Genomic DNA, 24250 nt, shown 5'->3' on the forward strand with positions numbered 1-24250 from the left:
CGCTAATTCTGTCGTTCCCATTGACTCGTTCCCTTCGAACCAGGAGGCGAAGAAACTTAATATAGCACTGAACGAGATCGGTTAACCCGCGTTACTGCAGGGAAGACCATGCATTTTTATGCTTAGCTGCATGTATTGCCAAGAACCGATAATTAAGATGGCTAAAAAAACGTCGAGATTAATGCAACGATTGCCAAAAAGAGCTCTTATCCACGTATTGTTCGTCTGGACGAAGTCAAGAAAGAAAACCGACGCGACGGTCTCTCATCTTTTACCTTTTTATCAGTTAGTTCGACCGTTATATAAGCACGCCCTCTCCTTCCTCTCGACGGCAGGCGGACAGATACTTGGGGAGCTCCGTCCCCAAAGTATCTTTCTTAGGTTTCCTCCTTTCACTCCGTCCACAATCCAAAGTAAATGCACACGCTTCTCTTGGATTAGCAAACAATACGAGGACCGTAAAGAGATGTCGAATAAGGCCGTCTTGGGTGCTCTCTCGGCGGTCCTCCTTGTGGCCGCCGTGATAGGGGCGGCGAGTGACGATTCCCCTGTCGCCTCCTCCAAGTCCGTGACGGCCATCTGCGCCTCCACTGACTACGCTGATGTGTGCGAACGGACCCTCAATGCTGCCATCAATGGCTCTGCCTCTCCCAAGGAGATCATACAAGCTTCCTTCATGGTTGCCATCAAAGAAATCGAAGCTGCCACCCACCTGTCCAACAACGTGAGTTTGAAAGCCACTGACTCGATGAACAAGGATGGGTTCGACATTTGTCGTCGACTCTTCGAGGATGCCACCGAGGAGCTACAAGCTGCCTTCTCGGAGACTCATGACCTTGACGGTTTGGCGAGAAGGACCGATGACATCAAGTGCTGGCTTTCAGCCGTCATCTCCTACCAGCAGACCTGCCTCGATAGCATCACTCAACCCGACCTACACTCGACCATGAAGGACGGCCTTGTCACGGCCTCTCAGGTCACCAGCAATGCCATTGCCATCGTCGATGGGCTCAGTTCATTATTCAAGAACTTCCAAGTCCCCATCAACGTGACCAATATCGCCAGCCGCCGGCTACTGTCTCAGGGGAGCGATGCCAAGGGTTATCCCACGTGGTTCTCGGCCCATGACAGGAAGCTCTTGGCTGCCAGTGCGAGAGGTGAGTTGAAGCCTAACATGGTGGTGGCTCAGGATGGGAGTGGAGACTATAAGACTATCAACGCTGCCCTCAATGCCATGCCCAAGAAGTATACAGGCCGCTATGTGATCTACGTCAAGGCCGGGATCTACAAGGAGAATGTCCTCGTCACCAAGGACAAGGTGAACGTGTTCATGTATGGTGATGGACCAAGGAAGACAGTCGTGACTGGCAGCAAGAACAACGTCGATGGCGTTCAAACCATGAATACTGCGACCTTCGGTCTGACCTTCTTTGCTTTCATAAATCCTATATTATGCTACGTTTCACATCTACTCACTTACCATCTGACATATCAGTTGTGACCTAAGTTAGATATAGCAAACATATTACTGCAATCAATCTATATAACACTTACTACACCAAACTAAATCTTGATAGTAGAGACAATGAAATATCGAGAGTGATGCAGAACATATGCATGTCTGACCTAAAGTTTTATGCAATTGGCATTTTCCAGCTGCCGAAGGGCAGGGCTTTATTGGCAAGTATATGGGGTTCAGCAACACCGCTGGACCAGAGAAGCACCAAGCCGTGGCGCTTCGTGTGAAAGGGGACATGTCAGCCTTCTTCAACTGTCGTATGGATGCGTTCCAGGACACTCTCTACGTGCAGGCCCATCGGCAGTTCTACCGCAACTGTGTGGTATCGGGGACTGTTGACTTCATCTTCGGTGACTCCTCCACCATTCTTCAAAACTGCCTCATCGTGGTGCGGCGCCCCATGGACAATCAACAGAACACGGTGACAGCACACGGACGAGAGGAGGAGAAGGAAGAGACAGCACTTGTGATCCAAAACTGCCGCATCGTCCCCGACAAGCGCTTGTTCCCTGACAGGTTGACGATCCCCAGCTACCTTGGTCGGCCTTGGAAGGCACGCTCGAGGACCATCATCATGGAATCCACCATCGGCGACTTGATCAAACCGGAGGGATGGTTGCCATGGGATGGCGACCAGTTTTTGAACACACTATATTATGCCGAGTATGGCAACCGTGGGCCCGGTGCCGGGACCAGCGGCAGGGTGAATTGGCCTGGGTTTCATGTCATCAACAGGCAGACGGCTCAAGCGTACACAGTGAATTCCCTAATCCAAGGTCAACGGTGGATCAAGTTTTCGGGCATACCCTATCTTGGTGGGTTTACAAATTGATGTCCTTCTTATCTACCTAATAAAAAAGTCGGAGATTGAGAGGTGGGATGTTCCTATGGGAGACTTCTTCCTTAATTTCATTATTATTGATTGATACTCCTTTAGTGGCATATGTTGTTGTGCTGGTGTTCTACTAAATTTTCTGACATCTTTATTTCTATATCCTCGTAACTTTCCTTCCTTCGTTTACGTGAAGTAGTGGTTGAATTACCTTTTGTGATATCGATCGATTGATATATTATGTTATATTAACACATGTCAGTTTGTTGTTACGTTACTTCGAGCAACGAAAATATGGATAATTCCTTTATTTCAGTTTATGAAAGAGATATAATAACCCGTTACGAGTGCATGTACTAATACAATGATTGACTCTATCAAAACAATAGGTTTAATGGAACCTTTTATTCGGTGATGTTATCTAGTCTTATGTTATAAACCCCAATGCCGCCATGATGTAGATGAACATCCCCCTCATCCCTCAGCTTACACAACATATTACTCCTCCCCCATAACCGATCTAGTCGGCGTTCATCCCTACGTCTCACGACACCTCCCCATTCAGAAAACTGCCTCAAGCTCCAAACATCTATTCGCTAACCGAGGAGCAGTCGTGAGACCCAAGGACGATTGTGGAGTGCAGCACTCTCGCACTCGGGTGTGTTGCACCGACCTTCCCCACAGCCAGCGTTCATCCTTGCGTTCCAGGACACCTCCCTAGTCAGACAACTGCCTTAGCATCCATATGTCCATCCGCCGACCGAGGAGTAGTCGGGAGACTTGAGGCTCACAATGGAGTGCAGCACCCCCACACTCAAGCGTGTTGCACCGATCTTCCCCGAGCCCGACACCTTGGAGGCATATGACGACTGCACCAACCCAGTAGAGCATGTCGCTGAATTCTGAGCCTAGATGGCCCTCTATGACACCTCCAACGCTCTCATGTGTTGGGCATTTCCCACTATCCTTTGATCTCCAACTCGGAAGTGGTACAGCTGACTGAGGCCATACTCGGTCTTGTCTTTTGATTAGCTCGCAAGAGATTTCGAGCTAAATTTATTGGCCAACGAACAAACTAAACCTTCTGTGGCCATGCTCCTTGGGTTAAGTTAGAAGGAGGATGAATCCCTTTCTCCCTTTGTCGCTCACTTCGCCACTATGATCTGAGGGGTCCTTGACACTCACCCCTCAGTGGTTATGCAAGCATTCTTAATGGCCCTATGACTATTAAGATTCTTTTGGTCACTAATTGAGAAGCCACCAATGACTATTCCCGAGATACTTTAGTGCGCCAACCAGTATGTCACTACTGAGGCACTAGTGGCAGGAAAACGTGAGGACCACAAAAGTGTTTGATGTTAAAATCAATTGATGAATTTATGAACTAACAAGTGTTTAAGATGAGTGACGCAAGATAAACTTTGACCATAGACTTGATTCATTGAAGTCGAATCAGACGTTATGTCAGAGAGCATCGTGTTAGAGATTGGATGTCGGGCCAAAGGATTGGTCGATATGTCAAAGGATGAACTTCGTGCCATTAGTTCGGGCATCGGGCTAGAAGGATCGAGTATTGCAGCAAGAAGATCGGATTTTATGAGAGGTCAACATATTAATGGATTGGGCAATACACCGAAAGAAAGACAATACGATGAAGGCTCAAACGAAGTGCTAGATGACCTAATGACATACCAGACAATTCGTTGGGGCCCTTTGTAAAAAAGGATTGTAAAGGTTCTCTCCGGAGCTTGTGAAAGGGGAAACGATTGTAATAAGGGCAGTTGATCTTCAGCCATTGAAAAGAAGATTGATAGTAAAAGCTAGTGGAGTGTTGGGGATAATATTTAACCACCAAACCAAATTAAAAACCTCTATAAAATAATATCAAGTCGGTAAACATGAGATAATAAGATTGATCCACGTGGCCTTCTATTTACTAGTCATATGTGCCCTATAAGACATGTGACATGCTGTGCAATCTTTTTGCTTATTATTATTATTATTATTATTATTATTATTATTATTATTATTATTATTATTATTATTTCCTCACTTTATGTTATATGTTGTATATATTATAATGTCCATGGATCTATGCAATGAATCGGATTGTGATGAGATCATGATAATGAAACTGATTCGCCTTTAAACACAAACTCTAAATAGTCTCGATCATAGGTTACTCGAGAGGGATATCGAGATAACTGAACAGATTTGTGTGTTGTATATTTGTCCATATGATGGAGGTGGCTGGTCTCATAACTGCTTGTGTGGGGACACTAGGGATACAATGCATGTGCTCATTGAAGAATGAGTTTACTAATTGATCCGCTCTTTGAATGCTGGATGATTGGTGATACCTCATTATTAAATAGCGTTTCCATCATCTCAGTTGTGTATTTGGTCCTTAAACTTGGGATACCAAGGATATCCTATATAAATACTCTACTCCTTGATATTAGACTTATAGGTCTATAAGTTTCAAATTTAGCACAGTTGGTCATCGAGAATAGTAGCCAACCTTACGAGGGTAATAGTATCGATAGAGGGTCATTCACTCTCGGTGTCATGAGAGGCATATACAATATATTTTTGCTCAAGCAAATCCCTAGCAAGGGTCATTCGGATTGAGAGAGAAAGAGTTTTCTGGAAGAATCTGATTAGAGCGAGACTCGAATAGATTTTGTATAGGCTTGATACCACCATGCCTAGTATATAGTCTTTAGAATATTAGATGGCTAAGGGATTATAGATACATGGTAACTATAGATAGACAAGTCCAATGGATTAGATTCACTTGTATTGTTTGGGGACTATAGCGTAGTGGCCTAGTACGTCCGTAGTCGATGAGTCGAGTGAATTATTATGAAGATAATAATTCACTGAGTTAAAAAGAGTTCTGATAGGTATAACTTATGGCCAGCTCGATATTAGGCCTAGAGGGTCATACAAACATATGGTAGGTATTGCGACAAGTAGATGTTCGGATATGAGATATCCGTTGGAGCCCCTATCTTACTGGATGTCTGGTAAGCCTCAAAATTGTTGGATCTTTTGAGTGAGACACAACATAACTAAATAGAGATTATTGGATAGAGATCTACTAATTTAAGAGATTTTGGTAATTAGATAGAGCTCTAGTACCCAATAAGACAAGATCCATTATGGTTAAGTGGTATGAATCTCTATAAATACGAGGGGCTAAAAGGTGGCATAGGCTAGCCACTCCTATTCTCCTCCCTCTCATATCCTTCCCAATCGATAGCCTTTGGGGCATGTGGTCAAGAAGAACGACTAGCCCCTTCTTGTTCATAGTGCAGCTTTATGGTGCGCATGGAGAGGAATATCTAATATGAATAAATTATTATTTAATGTTCCTCTACCAATGATCTCATCATCTAGGATCAATGAAAAACTATTATTCTTAAAAACTAATATATATCCATTATTTATCAAACAAAAAATAAAAATAATATTTTTGATAATTAAAGGAACAAAATAATTAGCATATAATGTATGTAAAGCTCCAATAGGCAATTGTAGGGTGACTTCTCCAACGACAATAACGTCAACCTTTGTGTCATTTCCCATCTTGAGGTCTACCTCGCCTCTCACCAATCTCTTAGGTTTTGTCGGAACCTGCAATGAATTACAGATATGAGGTGCATTATCGATATCCACTATTCATGCACTATCATAATTTTTTAACAAATAGAGATCAATCATGAATGTACCTAAAGCTTCTCTAAGCTTCTGTTTTGCCTTTCTATAATATACTTTTTGTAGTTTCTCTTTCGGTGCCCATCTTTGTCATAGTAGAAGTATTAGTCTTTGTCCTTTATCAAGTTATTTTTAGCAATCTTTGCTTTGCCCAATTTGCCCTTACCCTTGCCCTTCTTAAGGGACTTCATTGGCTTCCTTTTATTTTTGGTCACACCAGCATAGAAACTGGCTTCTTTTTCTTGATTGTGCTCTCAGCCTCCCTCAACATATTAAAAGCTCATGTAGAGTCACCTTAAGCTTGTTCATGTTAAAATTCATAATGAGGTATGAAAAGGAATCTTGGAGAGACTGAAGTATAAGATCCACACACAGGTTATCCTCTAGGAACATTCCTAGACCCATGTGCTTCTCTATCCACTCAATCATCTTAAGGATGTGATTCTTAATCAGTGTCCCCTCAGTTATTCTGGTACGAAAAAGACTCTTAGATATCTTATATCACTAAGTTCTTCCTTTTTCCTTAAACAATTTACAGAGATGCAGGAGAAGGGATCTAGTATCTATCTTTTTATGCTGCCTCTGTAACTCGGAAGTCATGGAACCCAACATATAATATTGAGCGAGAGTGGAGTCATCTATGTACTTTATATAGCAAGTGATCTCATCCTCACTTGCCCCTTCCTTAGGCATGAGCATCATTGTGTCAAGGACATACATGATTTTCTCCATCGTGCGAATGATTCTCAAGTTGTGGAGCCAATCCATATGGTTTGGACCAATGAGATGGTTGACATCAAGTATGTCATATAAGGGATTTGAAAGCCAAATGTTTTTGACAAAAGATGTAACAGAAATAAATAACATGTATATTTTGTCAAAAAGTAAACAATCAAGATATCAACTTCTATCTTAATCTACTTTTACCATTTTCTCATAAAATACACAACTCCCTCCGGTATATGAATCGAAGACCCACCGGTAGATCTCTAGTGGCGATCGGGATCTAATCGATGTCTTAGTGTAACCTCGAGGGACTTAACTAATCACACTAAGCCCGAAAAGGTAGCCAACTCTTGCTGATTATAACTCTTTGTGATTCTCATTATGTTCAACCTCCGAACTATCATGGCCTCGAGAGACTTGACAAACCATAATGTTCGGTTAAATCATCACTATCGTTACTTTTTTGCCAAAAATTAAACAATCAAGTTATGAACTTATATCTAAATCTACTCCCACTATTTTTCTCACGAAAAACAACTTCCTTCTGTATGTGAATTGGAGAACCCTCGGTGGATCTTTAGTGGGGATCGGGATCCAATCAATGTCTTAATATAACCTCGAAGGACTCAACCAATCATACTAAGCCCGAAAAGGTAGCCAACTTTTATTGATCATAACTCTTTATGATTCTCATCTTATTCTGCCTCTAAACCATTAATCAATCACTATGTTCGGTTAAGTCATCACTATCATTATAAGATAAGTTTGATTTGATGATACGCCCTCGAGGGACTCGACTAAGCATACCATGTTCTCAGGTCACTTGACATCTCTATGTCATAGGCAATATCTCAAATCGTAATATAGGTGAGCCTCGAGTGACTTGACCAACTCAACATATGTTAGAAATTGATTTCTCTTTATAACAATGGAAGGTCGTGTGGGTCAATCTAATTACCTCACTCTTACCGACTTAATATTATCATGAGAGGATTTTGATTCGATCTCCTAATATGACATGTCACACATACATATTAAATATATATCTGCATCATATATATATATATATATATATATATATATATATATATATATATATATATATATATATATATATATATATATATATATATATATATATATATATATAAAGTATCTAGTATATATATAAGTAATCACATATCACATGAGCAATCACACCAAATGATCATGGACCATAGCCTAATGTGATCAAGCTTGAGCTAGTGGGCCTAATCACTCACATCACAATCTATGTGTGCATCGGCACATATCCATGCCTTGTGATCGTCTATCTCATCCTCATCAATTCTACTAGCATTTCGTCATATCTCGATGCATCGCGATCATCCATCTCGGCCTCATGGGTCCTGCTATTTCCTCTACACTCCCATTGTGCCTCCTCGTGCGATTACAATATAATCACAAGCACATAGGCCCACTGATAAACAAGAAAAAATGGAGACTCGCATGCCCCAATAATAATAATAACCACATCATATATACACATACATCACATTACACAATTCATGATCATCCGTCCACATCATACATCACATGTACACATCATCATATAGGACTACTAGATAATAATAAGAATAATAATAATAAATAAATAAATAAATAATATTTAATTAATTACTTTATAGAATTTTTGGGGTACCCTATCCCAAGGTGCCCCATGCGACTAAGAATCCTTAGCCATAGGACAGCTTTGGGTGGCCAGAAATCCCTAGCTCCCAAGGACCCCTTTGTAGCTAGAAAATCCTAGTCGCTAGCTTGGCCCATGAAGTAGGAGCCGCATGGACACCTATGCGGCTAAGAAACCCTAGTTGCAGGGGTTCCCATGCAACTAGCAATCCCTGGCTATAGGGGCTCTGGTATGCCTAGCCGAGAGAAGCATGGCTGCTCTCGATTTGTTAAGGCTGCAAGCAACCTTTGGTCGATCCATAGGGCAACAATAGTTGCTATCCTTTTCTCTCTCTTATACATCAACAATTTTAATGTCAAAAGCCTTTTCTAAAATACCTCTCAATAGCAAGATCCAAATCTGAAGAAACTACGACAAAAATCACATCGCATATAAAATAATTCTACGCGATTCATCAAAGCACGTAATTTAAAAACCAATCGTCGCACGAATCAAACTAGCTTTGATACCACTATTAGGAAGTTTAATCAGAGTATCATATGGCAATGGAAGAACAGAAAACAAAAGCATAGATTTCAAAAAAAAGGATCTCATCGTCGTATGAAGATTAGTGTGCAAAACACAAAAATCAAAAATCATGTATATCAAGTGAGATTTGTTACCTAAGGAGATCGTACATCTCTGAAAGTTCCTAGATCTATAGGAGTAGATGAATGAGGTCAATTGTCCTCATCTTTAGCGGTGATCCATATGGTAGATGTGGCGAAGATGCTCCTCAAATTACTGCACGATCTTTCTCTTCACACGCACCACGTGATCAAGAAGGGGTCAGCCCTTTCTACTATCCATATGCCCTCAACTAGGGCTATCGGCGGAGAAGGAGATGAGAGGGAAGAGAATAAGAGGTACGACCAAGAGGTGACTAGCCTATGCCACCTTTTGGGCCCTCCTATTTATAGACGTTCTAACCACTTAACCTTATTGGATCATGCCCTATTGGGTACTGGATCTCTATCTAGTTACCCAAGCCTTTTAGATTAGTAGATCTCTACCAAATAGTCTCTCATTAGCTCTTATTGGAGCTTATCCATAAGATCCAATAATTTATGGGCTTACATGATATCTAATAAGATAGGGGCTTCAACGGATATCTCATATCTGAACATTTACTCGTCACAACACCTACCATATTTATGTGACCCTCTAGACCCAATATCAAGCTAGGCGTGAGTCATACCTATTAGAACTCCTTATGCCTCAATGAATTATTATCTTCATAATAATTCACTCGACTCATCGACTATGGACATACTATACCACCACGCCATAGTCCCCAGACAATACAGAAGGATCAAATCTATTAGACTTGTCTGTCCTTAATTATCATGTATCTATAGTCCTTTATCCATCTAATACCTCAAATACCATATATCGAGTATGGTACTATCAGGCCCACACCGAATCTACTCAGGTCTCACTCTAATCAGAGTCTCCAAGAAAACTCTTTCTCTCTTAATCCCAATGACCCTAGCTAGGGATTTGCTTAAACAAGAATACAAAAAATATTTCTCTCATGATACCAAGAGTGAATGATCCTCTATCAACACTCAATTACCCTCGTAAGATTTACTACCACTCTCAATAATCAGTCGTGCTAGATTTAGAACTTTCATACCTATAAGTCTAGTATCAAAGAATAGAGTACTCATACATGATGTCTTTGGTGTTTCAAGTCTAAAGAATATACATACAACTAGGACCACGAAATTGATGTTTGACAATGAGGTATCATCAACCATCTAGCATTCTATGGGCGAATCAATCAGTGAACTTATTCTCCAATGAGCACCCGCACTATATCCATAGTGTCCTCACATGAGCAGCCATGAGACTAGCCACCTCCATTATATGGATGAGTATATAGCATATCAGTCTGTCTGGTTATCTCGATGTCCCTCTCAAGTAACTTATTACTAGGATTATTTAAGGTCTGTGTTTAAAGATGAATCGATCTCATTATCGTGATCTCATCATGATCCAACTCCTATTGGACAGATCCATAGACATCACAATATATGCAATATACAACAAAAAATGAGAAAATATTAATAATAAGTAAAAAGATTACGTAGCATGTTACACATGCCATCACTCACGTGATTGGCTTGCAGGGCACCTATAACTAGTAGGATCTACACTCTTAGGGGATATATGATCTCCCCTAAGTGAGGTTATATCATATATCTTACGTAGCTTTTGGTTTTTCACAAGTTTTATGCTCTCGATCTTCGCATAACGATTCAATATGATTCTTTTGGGAAACATGTTTTGTTTTTATTTTTTCATTGCACATGTGATGCCCTTTGTGATTTCCCAATAAGATCACCTTAATGAGCCGACCCTCAATCTTCTCACTATTAAGGTGATTGGACCATACAGGCTTTCCTACATGATGTGGTTCACGAGGGCATTGATTAGGGTGGACTTGCTAAAGTCATTCGTCCAAGCATTATGAAGATCTCTGCTTCTCTCGCCTTACCAGAGATGGAATTCAACGGCATCTAGATCCTAGAGATCACCTTTGACATCCCAAGGTCGATGGTAAGGTCGTTCTTGCATAAGAGTGATAGCTTTCAGTGCTTCTTCACATTGTACAGGAGATTAATGAAGATGAGGATGAAAATGACGGAGGCAGAAGGCCAAGTGGTCACCGATCACTTTTAGGGGCAAAGTCATTGAGCTCAAGGACATGGTGCTTCAAGGAGGCGTAGCCATTGCCCTCGGTGACATCAGCACTTTGAGCGTTGTAGACATGCTTGAAGAGCTAGTCAAGGGTGATGGACTTTACACTGCCACCACCTCTAGAGTCATAGTTAACATTAGCTCAGGAACTATGGTGGCTGAGTAGGCCATCATAGTTGATGTCCTTTGCCTCTACCATTAGGAAGGATTACTAGTCGAATAAGAATATTTTATCCATGAACCGAGCATGGTATCGCTTCGTTATCCCCTTTTATCTTGTTGTGTTCTCTTGTTGGTCGTTGATGCCAATGATGGGTGAGTTGCTAATCGTGGCTGAGATAGTGGTGTCACTTATTGGGCTAGTTGGGGCAAAAGCGAAATAATAGCTTCCATTGTGCCCATTAATGTCTGCACCTGTTGGGTGAGGTTTAAGAACACCTCAACAAGGATAAGCAAGTGGCTAGAGGTTGCCTCAACGGGCAAGAGGCCTAAGTCATTGAATAGATGCTCGTACCATGTTGGTATTTAAACTGAGGTGGATGTATTCATATATAAAAAAGGCCTCGTTGCTTAAGCATTCGTTGAGAGGGTTGATACGCGGACGATATTGGGCCTTTCCTCTACCACTAAAATGTTAGAGAAAAATATTATTGACGTATTGGTTAGCACGACATGATCTAGACTCATGTGTACAAGATTGTCCGAAGTTTCTTTGAGGTGAAAATATCATGCTCCCGAGATGTCATCTATGTGAAGACCAAGGTCAAAAGAGATTTCCTGACTAAGTCCCTCCGACGTTGAGTTAGAAAAGTTCAAAAGAAATCTCTTACATTGAATATGTATTTTTATATTGATAAGAAAGAAATTTGTGATTGTCTTCTTCATCGTAATGAATGAGAATGATGCTTATGATTGTTTTTCTTATCATAAAAGATAAAAAAAGAAGTTTATGATTACCTTTCTTATCATAATAAATGAGAAAGAAAACTTAAAACTTATATTTGTATGGTTTGTCCTAACGGAAGGAGAGTGACTCTATCACGTGGCGTTCGGTTGACATCGTGTTTCTTATCAACTTCGTCATGATTATTTTATATAAATAAAAGTCTTTTAAAATCCCTAAATAAATTGGATGTGAACATTAAAAAAATATTGTTTTCATTTTCAATCACATTAGTTAGAACGATCATCCATCTAACTCGATCGTTCTCATTGACTCGTATTCACTCGTTCCCTTCGAACCAGGAGGAGAAGAAACTTAATAGAGCACTGAACGAGATCGGTTTACACACTTTACTGCAGGGAAGACCATGCATTTTTATGCTTAGCTGCATGTATTGCCAAGAACCGATAATTAAGATGGCTAAAAAAAGGTCCAGATTAATGCAACGATTGCCAAAAAGAGCTCTTAACCACATTGTGTGCGTCAGGTCGAAGTCAAGAAACAAAACCGATGCGACGGTCTCTGTTCCTTTACCTTTTTACCCATTAGTTCGACCCGTATTTAAGCACGACCGCTCCTTCCTCTCGACGGCAAGCGGGCAGATACTTGGGGAGCTCCGCCCTCGAAGTATCTTCTTAGGTTTCCTCCTTTCACTCCGTTCACAAGCCAAAGTTCATGCACACGCTTCTCTTAGATTAGCAAAGCAAACGAGGAGCGTAAAAAGATGACGAATAAGGCCGTCTTGGGTGCTCTCTCAGCGGTCCTCCAAGTCCGTGACGGACATCTGCGCCTCCACTGACTACGCTGATGTGTGCGAACGGACCCTCAGTGCTGCCATCAATGGCTCTGCCTCTCCCAAGGAGATCATCCAAGCTTCCTTCATGGCAGCCATCAGAGAAATCGAAGCTGCCTCCCACCTGTCTAACAACGTGAGTTTGAGCGCCACTGACTCGATGAACAAGGAGGGGTTCGACATTTGTCGTCGACTCTTCGAGGATGCCACTGAGGAGCTACAAGCTGCCTTCTCGGAGACTCATGACCTTGACGGTTTGGCGAGAAGGACCGATGACATCAAGTGCTGGCTTTCAGCCGTCATCTCCTACCAGCAGACCTGCCTCGATGGCATCACTCAAACCGACCTGCACTCGACCATGAAGGACGGCCTTGTCACGGCCTCTCAGGTCACCAGCAATGCCATTGCCATCGTCGATGGGCTCAGTTCATTATTCAAGAACTTCCAAGTCCCCATCAACGTGACCAATATCGCCAGCCGCCGGCTACTGTCTCAGGGGAGCGATGCCAAGGGTTATCCCACGTGGTTCTCGGCCCATGACAGGAAGCTCTTGGCTGTCAATGCGAGAGGTGAGTTGAAGCCTAACATGGTGGTAGCTCAGGATGGGAGTGGAGACTATAAGACTATCAACGCTGCCCTCAATGCCATGCCCAAGAAGTATACAGGCCGCTATGTGATCTACGTCAAGTCCGGGATCTACGAGGAGAATGTCATCGTCACCAAGGACAAGGTGAACGTGTTCATGTACGGTGATGGACCAAGGAAGACAGTCGTGACTGGCAGCAAGAACAACGTCGATGGCGTTCAAACCATGAATACTGCGACCTTCGGTCTGACCTTTGCTTTCCTAAATCCTATATTATGCTACTCTTCACATCTACTCACTTACTGCAATCAATCTATATAGCACGTACTACAATAAATTAGATATTGATAGTTGAGACTGTGAGATAACGAGAGTGAAGCAAAACATGTGCATGCCCGATGTGACTGACCTCATGTTTTATGCAATTGGCATTTTCCAGCTACCGAAGGGCAGGGCTTTATTGGCAAGTATATGGGGTTCAGCAACACCGCAGGACCAGAGAAGCACCAAGCCGTGGCGCTTCGTGTGAAAGGGGACATGTCAGCCTTCTTCAACTGTCGTATGGATGCGTTACAGGACACTCTCTACGTGCAGGCCCATCGGCAGTTCTACCGCAACTGTGTGGTATCGGGGACTGTTGACTTCATCTTCGGTGACTCCTCCACCATTCTTCAAAACTGCCTCATCGTGGTGCGGCGCCCCATGGACAATCAACAGAACACGGTGACAGCACACGGACGACAGGAGGAGAAGGAAGATACCGCACTTGTGATCCAAAACTGCCGCATCGTCCCCGACAAGCGCTTGTTCCCTGACAGGTTGAAGATTCCCAGCTACCTTGGTCGGCCTTGGAAGGCATACTCGAGGACCATCATCATGGAATCCACCATCGGCGACTTGATCAAACCGGAGGGATGGTTGCCATGGGATGGCGACCAGTTTTTGAAGACACTGTTCTATGCCGAATATGGCAACCGTGGGCCCGGTGCCGTGACCAGCGGCAGGGTGAATTGGCCTGGGTTTCATGCCATCAACAGGCAGACGGCCCAAGCGTACACAGTAAATTCCCTAATCCAAGGTCACCACCGGTGGATCAAGTATTCGGGCATACCCTATTTTGGTGGGTTTAAAAATCGATGTCCTTCCTATCTTGCATGCGTACACCCAATCTTGAGATATAAGATGTAAGAGACGTGTGGATATGATGATGAAAATAATAAAGCGAAAGGCGGAGAGATTGAGAGGTGGGATCAACAAAATTTTCGGATAAATCTGTTGTTATATAACTTAACATTCAGTTAGTTATATTATCGACAATTTTTTATGATATGTTTATCAATATCTTTTTTGTCGTTCAATCTTTTGGATTTATGTCTAATTCTTTATCTTGATGTCGAATTTTTAGATTTAATATCTGATTTTTTTATATAATCCTTAAGTTTGATGTCTAATTCTTTGGCTTGTTATCTATTTCTTAGACTTAACATCTTATTTTCTGATATAACATCAAATTCTATAGCTTTACATCGGATTCCTTGGCTCAATATCTAAATCCTTGATTTAATGTTTCATATTCTGATTGTTTGCATCGTTAATCAAAAGTATTTTTTGTATCACCTATATAAAAAACACATTTGTACTGTATTCCTTTCTATTTCTTGTTTGGGTTTTTCAATCTTGCTTGTATAGTTGATCCTAATTATTTTGATTACTTGCTTCCCTTATAACAATTCCTCACTATTTAGATGTTTCACTTAATCGAAGCATAAATTCCTTTCACAAATTTGTACTTTTATGATAGTAAATATTGTTTTCATTGATAATACTTTGTTCAAGGGAAAATATCATTGATATCTTGGTCAGCCCGACGTAATATGGACCCATATGTGTAAGACTGTCTGAAGTGTCTTTAAGGTGAAAACATCGTACTCCTAATGTGTCACCTACATGAAGATTGAGATCGAGAGATATTTTTCAATTGGTCCTTTCATTGCTCAAATTAGTAATTCGAGATCTCTAAGTATGGGTTCTAGTAGTTTAAAAGGAGTTTCTTGCATTGAGTTTAAGATATTATTTTAAACATTAGAGGATAAAAAAAGAGTTTATGATTGTCTTTCTCGTCATAATAGATGAAAATGACGCTTGTGATTGCCTTCCTTACTATAAAGGATGAGAAGGAAGTTTATGATTATCTTCCTTATCATAATGGATAAAAAGAAAGCTTAAGTTTGCCTACTTTGAATCTTCATCCATATAGATAGACAGGTAGAGGGTGACTGAGATCTTATGTGGTGATCATATATTGACATTGTATTCCCTATCATTTGTCCTCTCCCAAAAGTATCCTTCAGGGTTCTTGTGAGAGAGGCTCAAAGTGTATTATTTAGTTCATTCATTATGGGAGCATTCGAGATTTCCTCTTGCAAGTCAAACTTTTTTGACTCACACATCTTTGGCATATTTCACCCTATGCTTCTGCTATAGCAAATTTCTGCTAGCATAGGTCGAGTTTTTCTAACTTATATGCTTCAAGCACAATTCATTCTATGCCTCCATCGTAGCGAATTTCTTTACGTGAGACAGATTTTTCTTGCTTATGTGTCTTAGGCACATTGGCCTTCAACCTCTGCCATGATAGATTTCTTCATGGGGGTCGAGTTTTTATGACTCATGCATCTTGGGCATATTTTGCTTTATGCTTCTGCTATATTGAATTTCTACTAGCGTAGGTCGAGTTTTCCCAACTCACATACCTCGAGTATATTTCGTCATGTGCATCTGCCACAGTAAATTTCTTTATGTGGGTTAGGTTTTCTTGACTCATACATCTCAAGCACATTGTCTTATGCCTCCATCTTAGCGAACTTCTTCACGCAAGTCAGGTTTTCCCGACTCATGCATCTTTGGCATGTTAGCCTTTTGTCTCTACCGTAGCAATTTTTTTTTCTTACGCGGGTCGAGTTTTCCTAACTCATACGTCCTAGGCACATTAGTCTTATGTCTCCACTATAGTAGATTTCATCTCGTTTGAGTCAGGTTTTTCTGATTCATGCATCTCAAGCACATTGGCCTTGTGCCTCCGCCATGACGGATTTCTTCTCATAGGGGTTTGGTTTTCTCAACTGAAGTGTTTTGGGCACATTAGTCTTATGCCTCCACCACGGTGGATTTCTTTATGTGGATTAGGTTTTCTTGACTTATGTGTCTTGGGCACTTTGGCCTTATGCTTCTGTCATAGATGATTTTTCTTCAAGCGGGTCGAGTTTTCTCGACTCGAGCGTCTCAAGCATAGTTGGTCTTGTGCCTCTATTATTGTGGATTTCTCTTCATGTAGGTCGGTTTTTCTTGACTAATATGTCTTGTGTACATTTGGCCTTACTCCTTCGCCATGGCAAATTTCTCTTCACATAGGTTAGATTTTTTCAACTCATGTGTCTCGGCCACACTTGGCCTCACACTTCTATTGTAGTGGATTTCTTTTCATGCGGGTCAAGTATTTTCAACTCACATATCTCGGGCGCATTTGGTCTTGTGCCTCTACTATAACAGATTATTTTTCATGTAGGTCAAGTTTTCCTAACTCACATATCTCTAGCATATTTGGCCTCATACATTCGTCATGGTAGATATATCTTAGTGTGTCCTCGTGCCTCTGTCATAGCGGATTTTTCTTCACGCAGATTAGGCTTTCTTGACTTGCATGTCTCTAGCACATTGGCCTTGTACCTCACTCATGGCGGATTTCTTCATGTTGGTTGAGTTTTTCTGACTCATGTATCCCAGACATGTTGGCCTTGTGCCTCCGCTATAGTAGATTTTTCTTCACATGGGTTGGATTTTCCCAACTCATGTGTCTCGGGCACATTTGGCCTAGCACCTCTATCGTAGTAGATTTTTGGTTACATAAATCAGGTTTTCTTGACTCACATGTCATGTATGTATTTGGCCTTGCTTATTTGTCGTGGTGGATTTCTCTTCACGCAGGTCGGGTTTTCCCGACTCATATATCTCGGGCACATTTAGTCTTATGCCTCTGTTATAGCAGATTTCTCTTCACGGGGATCAGATTTTTTTCAGCTTTGAGTCTCAAGCACATTTGGCTTTACACCTCCGTTATAGTGGATTTCTCCTCACGTGGGTCAGGTATTCTCAACTCACATGTCTTGGGCAAATTTGGCATTATGCCTTTATCATATCAATTATTCTTCATGCGGGTTAGGTTTTCTGGACTCATGCATCTCGGGCGCATTTGGCCTCATGCCTCCATTGTGGCAAATATATCTTGGCATGGGTCGAGTTTCTAACTCACATGTCTCAAGCGTATTGGCCTTGCATCTTTGTCATAGCAGATTTCTCTTTACGTGGGCTGGGTATTTTTGACTCACATGTCTCAGGCATATTTGCCCTTGCTACTCTACCATAGCTAAGTATTCTACATATAGGTTGGGTTTTCTTGACTCATGCATCTCAGGTGCATTTGGCCTCGTGCCTCCACCGTGGCGAATATATCTTGGTGCGGGTCGAGTTTCCCGACTCACATACCTTAAGCACATTTAGCCTTGTGCCTCTGTCATAGCAGATTTCTCTTCACGCGGATCGGGTTTTCTTAACTCATGCATCTCAAGAATATTTTACCTCGCATCTCCATCATGGCGAATATTTCTTAGTGCGAATCAGGTTTATTGACTCACATACCTCGAGCGCATTTAACCTTGCACCTCTATCATAGTAGATTTTTCTTCACGCAGGCTTAGTTTTCTTGACTCATGCATCTCAAGCGTATTTGATCTTATGCCTCCACCATGACAGATATATCTTGGCGTAGGTCGAGTTTCCCAACTCACACGCCTCGAGTGTATTTAATCTCATGCCTCTATCATGGTGGATATATCTTGGTGTGGGTCAAATTTCCTGACTCATACACCTCGGGCATATTTGGCCTTGTGCCTCTCTCATAACGGATTTATATTCATATGGGTCAGATTTTCCTAATTCACATATCTTATTTGCATTTGGCATTGCACCTCCGTTATAGCGGATTTCTTTTCATGAGGGTTAGATTTTCTCGCCTCACGCATCTTTGGCTTATTTGGCCTTACGCCTTTACTATAATGAATTTCTCACTACATGGGTCAGGTTTTCTAAACTCATACATCTCGGACGCATTTAGCATCGTGCCTCCATCATGACAAATATATCTTGGCGTGAGTTGGATTTCCTAACTCACATGTCTCGAGCATATTTGGCCTCGCATCTCCTTTATAATGGATATATCTTGGCGTGGGTCGGGTTTCCTGACTCACACGCCTTGGGTGCATTTGGCCTTGCGCCTCCGTCATAGTGGATTTCACTTCATGCGAGTTGAGTATTTTCGACTCACACATCTCAGGCGCATTTGACCTTGCAACTCTGCTGTAGTATATTTCTCTTTATGTAGGCTAGGTTTTCTCGACTCATTCATCTCGAGCACATTTGGCCTTATACCTTAGCCATCGTAGATTTCTCTTCATATTGGTCAGGTTTCCTTGACTCATGTCTTTTGAGTACATTTGGCCTTGTGCCCTTGTCATAGTGGATTTCTCTTCATGCGGGTTAAGTTTTCCTGACTCACGTACCTCAGGCATATTTAGCTTCATGCATCCTTTATGGTAGATATCTCTTAGTGTGGGTCAAGTTTCTCGACTCACACGCCTTAAGCATATTTAGCCTTACACTTATGTCATAGTAGATTTCCCTTCATGCATGTGAGGTTTTTCTGACTTATATGTCTTGGGCATATTTGTCCTCGCGCCTCTATCATGATAGATTTCTCTTCACATGGGTCGAGTTTTCTCGACTCATACATCTCAAGCATATTTGGCCTTACACCTTTGCCATAGTGATTTCTCTTTACACTGGTTGAATTTTCCCAACTCACATGTTTCAAGCGCATTTGGCCTTGCACCTTCATCGTAGCATATTCTCTTCAAGCGAGTCGAATTTTCTCGACTCCCACATGATGCAATTCACAAAGGCATTGATCAAGGTGGACTTGCTGGAGCCATTCGTCCTTAGCACCGTGAAGATATCCCCGTCCCTCATCTTGCCAAAGATGAAATTCAACACCATTTAGATCCAGGAGATCGCCTCTAACATCCCAAGGCTGACGATGTGATAAATGGTGGGGCCATTCTTATTTAAGTGCAACAACTTCTAGTGCTTTTTCATGTTATATAAGAAATCGATGAAGATGAGGACGAAGGGGATAGAGGCAAAAGGCCAAGTGGTAGTCGGCATCACCTCCAGGGGTGAAGTCATTAAGCTCGAGGACATGGTGCTCCGGGGAGGCATAGCCATCGCTCTCGATGGTGTTGCCATTGTGAGCATTGTCGACGCACTTGATGAGCTAATCGAGGGTGATGTACTTTCCCACATGATGCAATTCACAAAGGCATTGATCAAGGTGGACTTGCTGGAGCCATTCGTCCTTAGCACCGTGAAGATATCCCCGTCCCTCATCTTGCCAAAGATGAAATTCAACACCATTTAGATACAGGAGATCGCCTCTAACATCCCAAGGCTGACGATGTGGTCAATGGTGAGGCCATTCTTATTTAAGTGCAACAACTTCTAGTGCTTTTTCATGTTGTATAAGAAATCGATGAAGATGAGGACGAAGGGGATAGAGGCGAAAGGCCAAGTGGTAGTCGGCATCACCTCCAGGGGTGAAGTCATTAAGCTCGAGGACATGGTGCTCCGGGGAGGCATAGCCATCGCTCTCGATGGTGTTGCCATTGTGAGCATTGTCGACGCACTTGATGAGCTAATCGAGGGTGATGTACTTTCCATCATCTTGATTGATGTTAGCTTGGGGCTATGGTGGCCGAGTAGGCTATCATGGTCAATATCGTCTATCTCTACCATCGAGAAGGATCGTTGGTCAAACTAGAATATCCTATCCACAAACTAGACATGGTATTACTTTGTTATCCCCTTTTATCTTGTTAGGGTTTTTTGTTGGCTGCCAGTACTGATGACGGTTGAGTTGCTGATTGTGGTTGAGATAGTAGCCTCACTTATTAGGCTAGCTAGGGCAAGAGCGGAATAACAGTTTGCATCACTCCCATTAATGTTTGCACCTACTGGGTGAGGTATAGGAACACCTCAACGATGACAAGCAGGTGGCTCGGGGTTGCCTCCGGGGGCGAGAGGCCTGGGTTGTTGAGGAAACACCCGTGTCACAATAGTATTTAAGCCAAGGTGGATACATCCATATATAGAAATAGCCTCCTCGCTCGAGCGTTCATTGAGAAGGTTGGTAGGCAGACGTTCTTGCGACATCGGACCATTCCTCTAGTATCAAAATATTAGGAGAAAATATTGTTGACGTCTTGATCAACCCGATGTGATCCTGACCCATATGTTCTAAACTATCCAAAGTATCTCCAAGGTGAAATTTTCGTGCTCCCCAAGTATCACCTACATGAAGATCGAGATAGAGAGATGTTTTCTAACTCAATCCCTTCGACCTAATACGGGAATTTATGGGTTCAAAATGAGTCTCTTACAATCGATTTAAGATATATTTTTATATCTTAGAGGATGAGAAAGGAATTTGTAAAAATAGTCTCTTACATTGGGTTTAAGATATCTTTTTAAGCCTTGAGAGGATAAAAAAAAGTTTATGAATTTTATGTCTTAGGAGGACACGAGATTGTGTTTACCTACTTTGAATTTTAAAACTCATAAATCAATTACCTTCGTTATCATAATGGATGAAAAAAAATTGTAATTATCTTCTTTATAATAATGGATGAGAAAGAATATTGTGTTTACCTACTTTCAATTTTAAGACTCATAAATAAATTGGATGTGAACATAAAAAAATAAATTGTTTTCATTTTCAATCACATTAGTTCGGACGTGCTTCCCGCTAATTCTGTCGTTCCCATTGACTCGTTCCCTTCGAACCAGGAGGCGAAGAAACTTAATATAGCACTGAACGAGATCGGTTAACCCGCCTTACTGCAGGGAAGACCATGCATTTTTATGCTTAGCTGCATGTATTGCCAAGAACCGATAATTAAGATGGCTAAAAAAACGTCGAGATTAATGCAACGATTGCCAAAAAGAGCTCTTATCCACGTATTGTTCGTCTGGACGAAGTCAAGAAAGAAAACCGACGCGACGGTCTCTCATCTTTTACCTTTTTATCAGTTAGTTCGACCGTTATATAAGCACGCCCTCTCCTTCCTCTCGACGGCAGGCGGACAGATACTTGGGGAGCTCCGTCCCCAAAGTATCTTTCTTAGGTTTCCTCCTTTCACTCGGTCCACAATCCAAAGTAAATGCACACGCTTCTCTTGGATTAGCAAACAATACGAGGACCGTAAAGAGATGTCGAATAAGGCCGTCTTGGGTGCTCTCTCGGCGGTCCTCCTTGTGGCCGCCGTGATAGGGGCGGCGAGTGACGATTCCCCTGTCGCCTCCTCCAAGTCCGTGACGGCCATCTGCGCCTCCACTGACTACGCTGATGTGTGCGAACGGACCCTCAATGCTGCCATCAATGGCTCTGCCTCTCCCAAGGAGATCATACAAGCTTCCTTCATGGTTGCCATCAAAGAAATCGAAGCTGCCACCCACCTGTCCAACAACGTGAGTTTGAAAGCCACTGACTCGATGAACAAGGATGGGTTCGACATTTGTCGTCGACTCTTCGAGGATGCCACCGAGGAGCTACAAGCTGCCTTCTCGGAGACTCATGACCTTGACGGTTTGGCGAGAAGGACCGATGACATCAAGTGCTGGCTTTCAGCCGTCATCTCCTACCAGCAGACCTGCCTCGATAGCATCACTCAACCCGACCTACACTCGACCATGAAGGACGGCCTTGTCACGGCCTCTCAGGTCACCAGCAATGCCATTGCCATCGTCGATGGGCTCAGTTCATTATTCAAGAACTTCCAAGTCCCCATCAACGTGACCAATATCGCCAGCCGCCGGCTACTGTCTCAGGGGAGCGATGCCAAGGGTTATCCCACGTGGTTCTCGGCCCATGACAGGAAGCTCTTGGCTGCCAGTGCGAGAGGTGAGTTGAAGCCTAACATGGTGGTGGCTCAGGATGGGAGTGGAGACTATAAGACTATCAACGCTGCCCTCAATGCCATGCCCAAGAAGTATACAGGCCGCTATGTGATCTACGTCAAGGCCGGGATCTACAAGGAGAATGTCCTCGTCACCAAGGACAAGGTGAACGTGTTCATGTATGGTGATGGACCAAGGAAGACAGTCGTGACTGGCAGCAAGAACAACGTCGATGGCGTTCAAACCATGAATACTGCGACCTTCGGTCTGACCTTCTTTGCTTTCATAAATCCTATATTATGCTACGTTTCACATCTACTCACTTACCATCTGACATATCAGTTGTGACCTAAGTTAGATATAGCAAACATATTACTGCAATCAATCTATATAACACTTACTACACCAAACTAAATCTTGATAGTAGAGACAATGAAATATCGAGAGTGATGCAGAACATATGCATGTCTGACCTAAAGTTTTATGCAATTGGCATTTTCCAGCTGCCGAAGGGCAGGGCTTTATTGGCAAGTATATGGGGTTCAGCAACACCGCTGGACCAGAGAAGCACCAAGCCGTGGCGCTTCGTGTGAAAGGGGACATGTCAGCCTTCTTCAACTGTCGTATGGATGCGTTCCAGGACACTCTCTACGTGCAGGCCCATCGGCAGTTCTACCGCAACTGTGTGGTATCGGGGACTGTTGACTTCATCTTCGGTGACTCCTCCACCATTCTTCAAAACTGCCTCATCGTGGTGCGGCGCCCCATGGACAATCAACAGAACACGGTGACAGCACACGGACGAGAGGAGGAGAAGGAAGAGACAGCACTTGTGATCCAAAACTGCCGCATCGTCCCCGACAAGCGCTTGTTCCCTGACAGGTTGACGATCCCCAGCTACCTTGGTCGGCCTTGGAAGGCACGCTCGAGGACCATCATCATGGAATCCACCATCGGCGACTTGATCAAACCGGAGGGATGGTTGCCATGGGATGGCGACCAGTTTTTGAACACACTATATTATGCCGAGTATGGCAACCGTGGGCCCGGTGCCGGGACCAGCGGCAGGGTGAATTGGCCTGGGTTTCATGTCATCAACAGGCAGACGGCTCAAGCGTACACAGTGAATTCCCTAATCCAAGGTCAACGGTGGATCAAGTTTTCGGGCATACCCTATCTTGGTGGGTTTACAAATTGATGTCCTTCTTATCTACCTAATAAAAAAGTCGGAGATTGAGAGGTGGGATGTTCCTATGGGAGACTTCTTCCTTAATTTCATTATTATTGATTGATACTCCTTTAGTGGCATATGTTGTTGTGCTGGTGTTCTACTAAATTTTCTGACATCTTTATTTCTATATCCTCGTAACTTTCCTTCCTTCGTTTACGTGAAGTAGTGGTTGAATTACCTTTTGTGATATCGATCGATTGATATATTATGTTATATTAACACATGTCAGTTTGTTGTTACGTTACTTCGAGCAACGAAAATATGGATAATTCCTTTATTTCAGTTTATGAAAGAGATATAATAACCCGTTACGAGTGCATGTACTAATACAATGATTGACTCTATCAAAACAATAGGTTTAATGGAACCTTTTATTCGGTGATATTATCTAGTCTTATGTTATAAACCCCAATGCCGCCATGATGT

At 42.5% G+C, this 24250-nt stretch overlaps 3 protein-coding genes across 3 annotated transcripts; all 3 read left to right on the forward strand.

The window, feature by feature from the left end:
* The first annotated feature begins 310 nt into the window (after positions 1 to 310).
* Positions 311 to 2461, forward strand: LOC135613742 (pectinesterase-like). The gene is made up of 2 exons (XM_065110782.1): positions 311 to 1418; positions 1657 to 2461. The coding sequence occupies exons 1-2, from the start codon at positions 467 to 469 to the stop codon at positions 2349 to 2351; spliced, it is 1647 nt and encodes a 548-aa protein (XP_064966854.1). The 5' UTR covers positions 311 to 466; the 3' UTR covers positions 2352 to 2461.
* An 8754-nt stretch (positions 2462 to 11215) lies between these two features.
* On the forward strand, positions 11216 to 14718 carry LOC135614015 (pectinesterase-like). The gene is made up of 3 exons (XM_065111006.1): positions 11216 to 11362; positions 12910 to 13774; positions 13970 to 14718. The coding sequence occupies exons 1-3, from the start codon at positions 11216 to 11218 to the stop codon at positions 14716 to 14718; spliced, it is 1761 nt and encodes a 586-aa protein (XP_064967078.1).
* Positions 14719 to 21821: 7103 nt separating this feature from the next.
* On the forward strand, positions 21822 to 23901 carry LOC135613743 (pectinesterase-like). The gene is made up of 2 exons (XM_065110783.1): positions 21822 to 22858; positions 23097 to 23901. The coding sequence occupies exons 1-2, from the start codon at positions 21907 to 21909 to the stop codon at positions 23789 to 23791; spliced, it is 1647 nt and encodes a 548-aa protein (XP_064966855.1). The 5' UTR covers positions 21822 to 21906; the 3' UTR covers positions 23792 to 23901.
* The last annotated feature ends 349 nt before the right edge of the window (positions 23902 to 24250 follow it).

The sequence above is a fragment of the Musa acuminata genome, chromosome BXJ2-6, assembly GCF_036884655.1.
Source record: "Musa acuminata AAA Group cultivar baxijiao chromosome BXJ2-6, Cavendish_Baxijiao_AAA, whole genome shotgun sequence".
Lineage (NCBI taxonomy): Eukaryota > Viridiplantae > Streptophyta > Magnoliopsida > Zingiberales > Musaceae > Musa > Musa acuminata.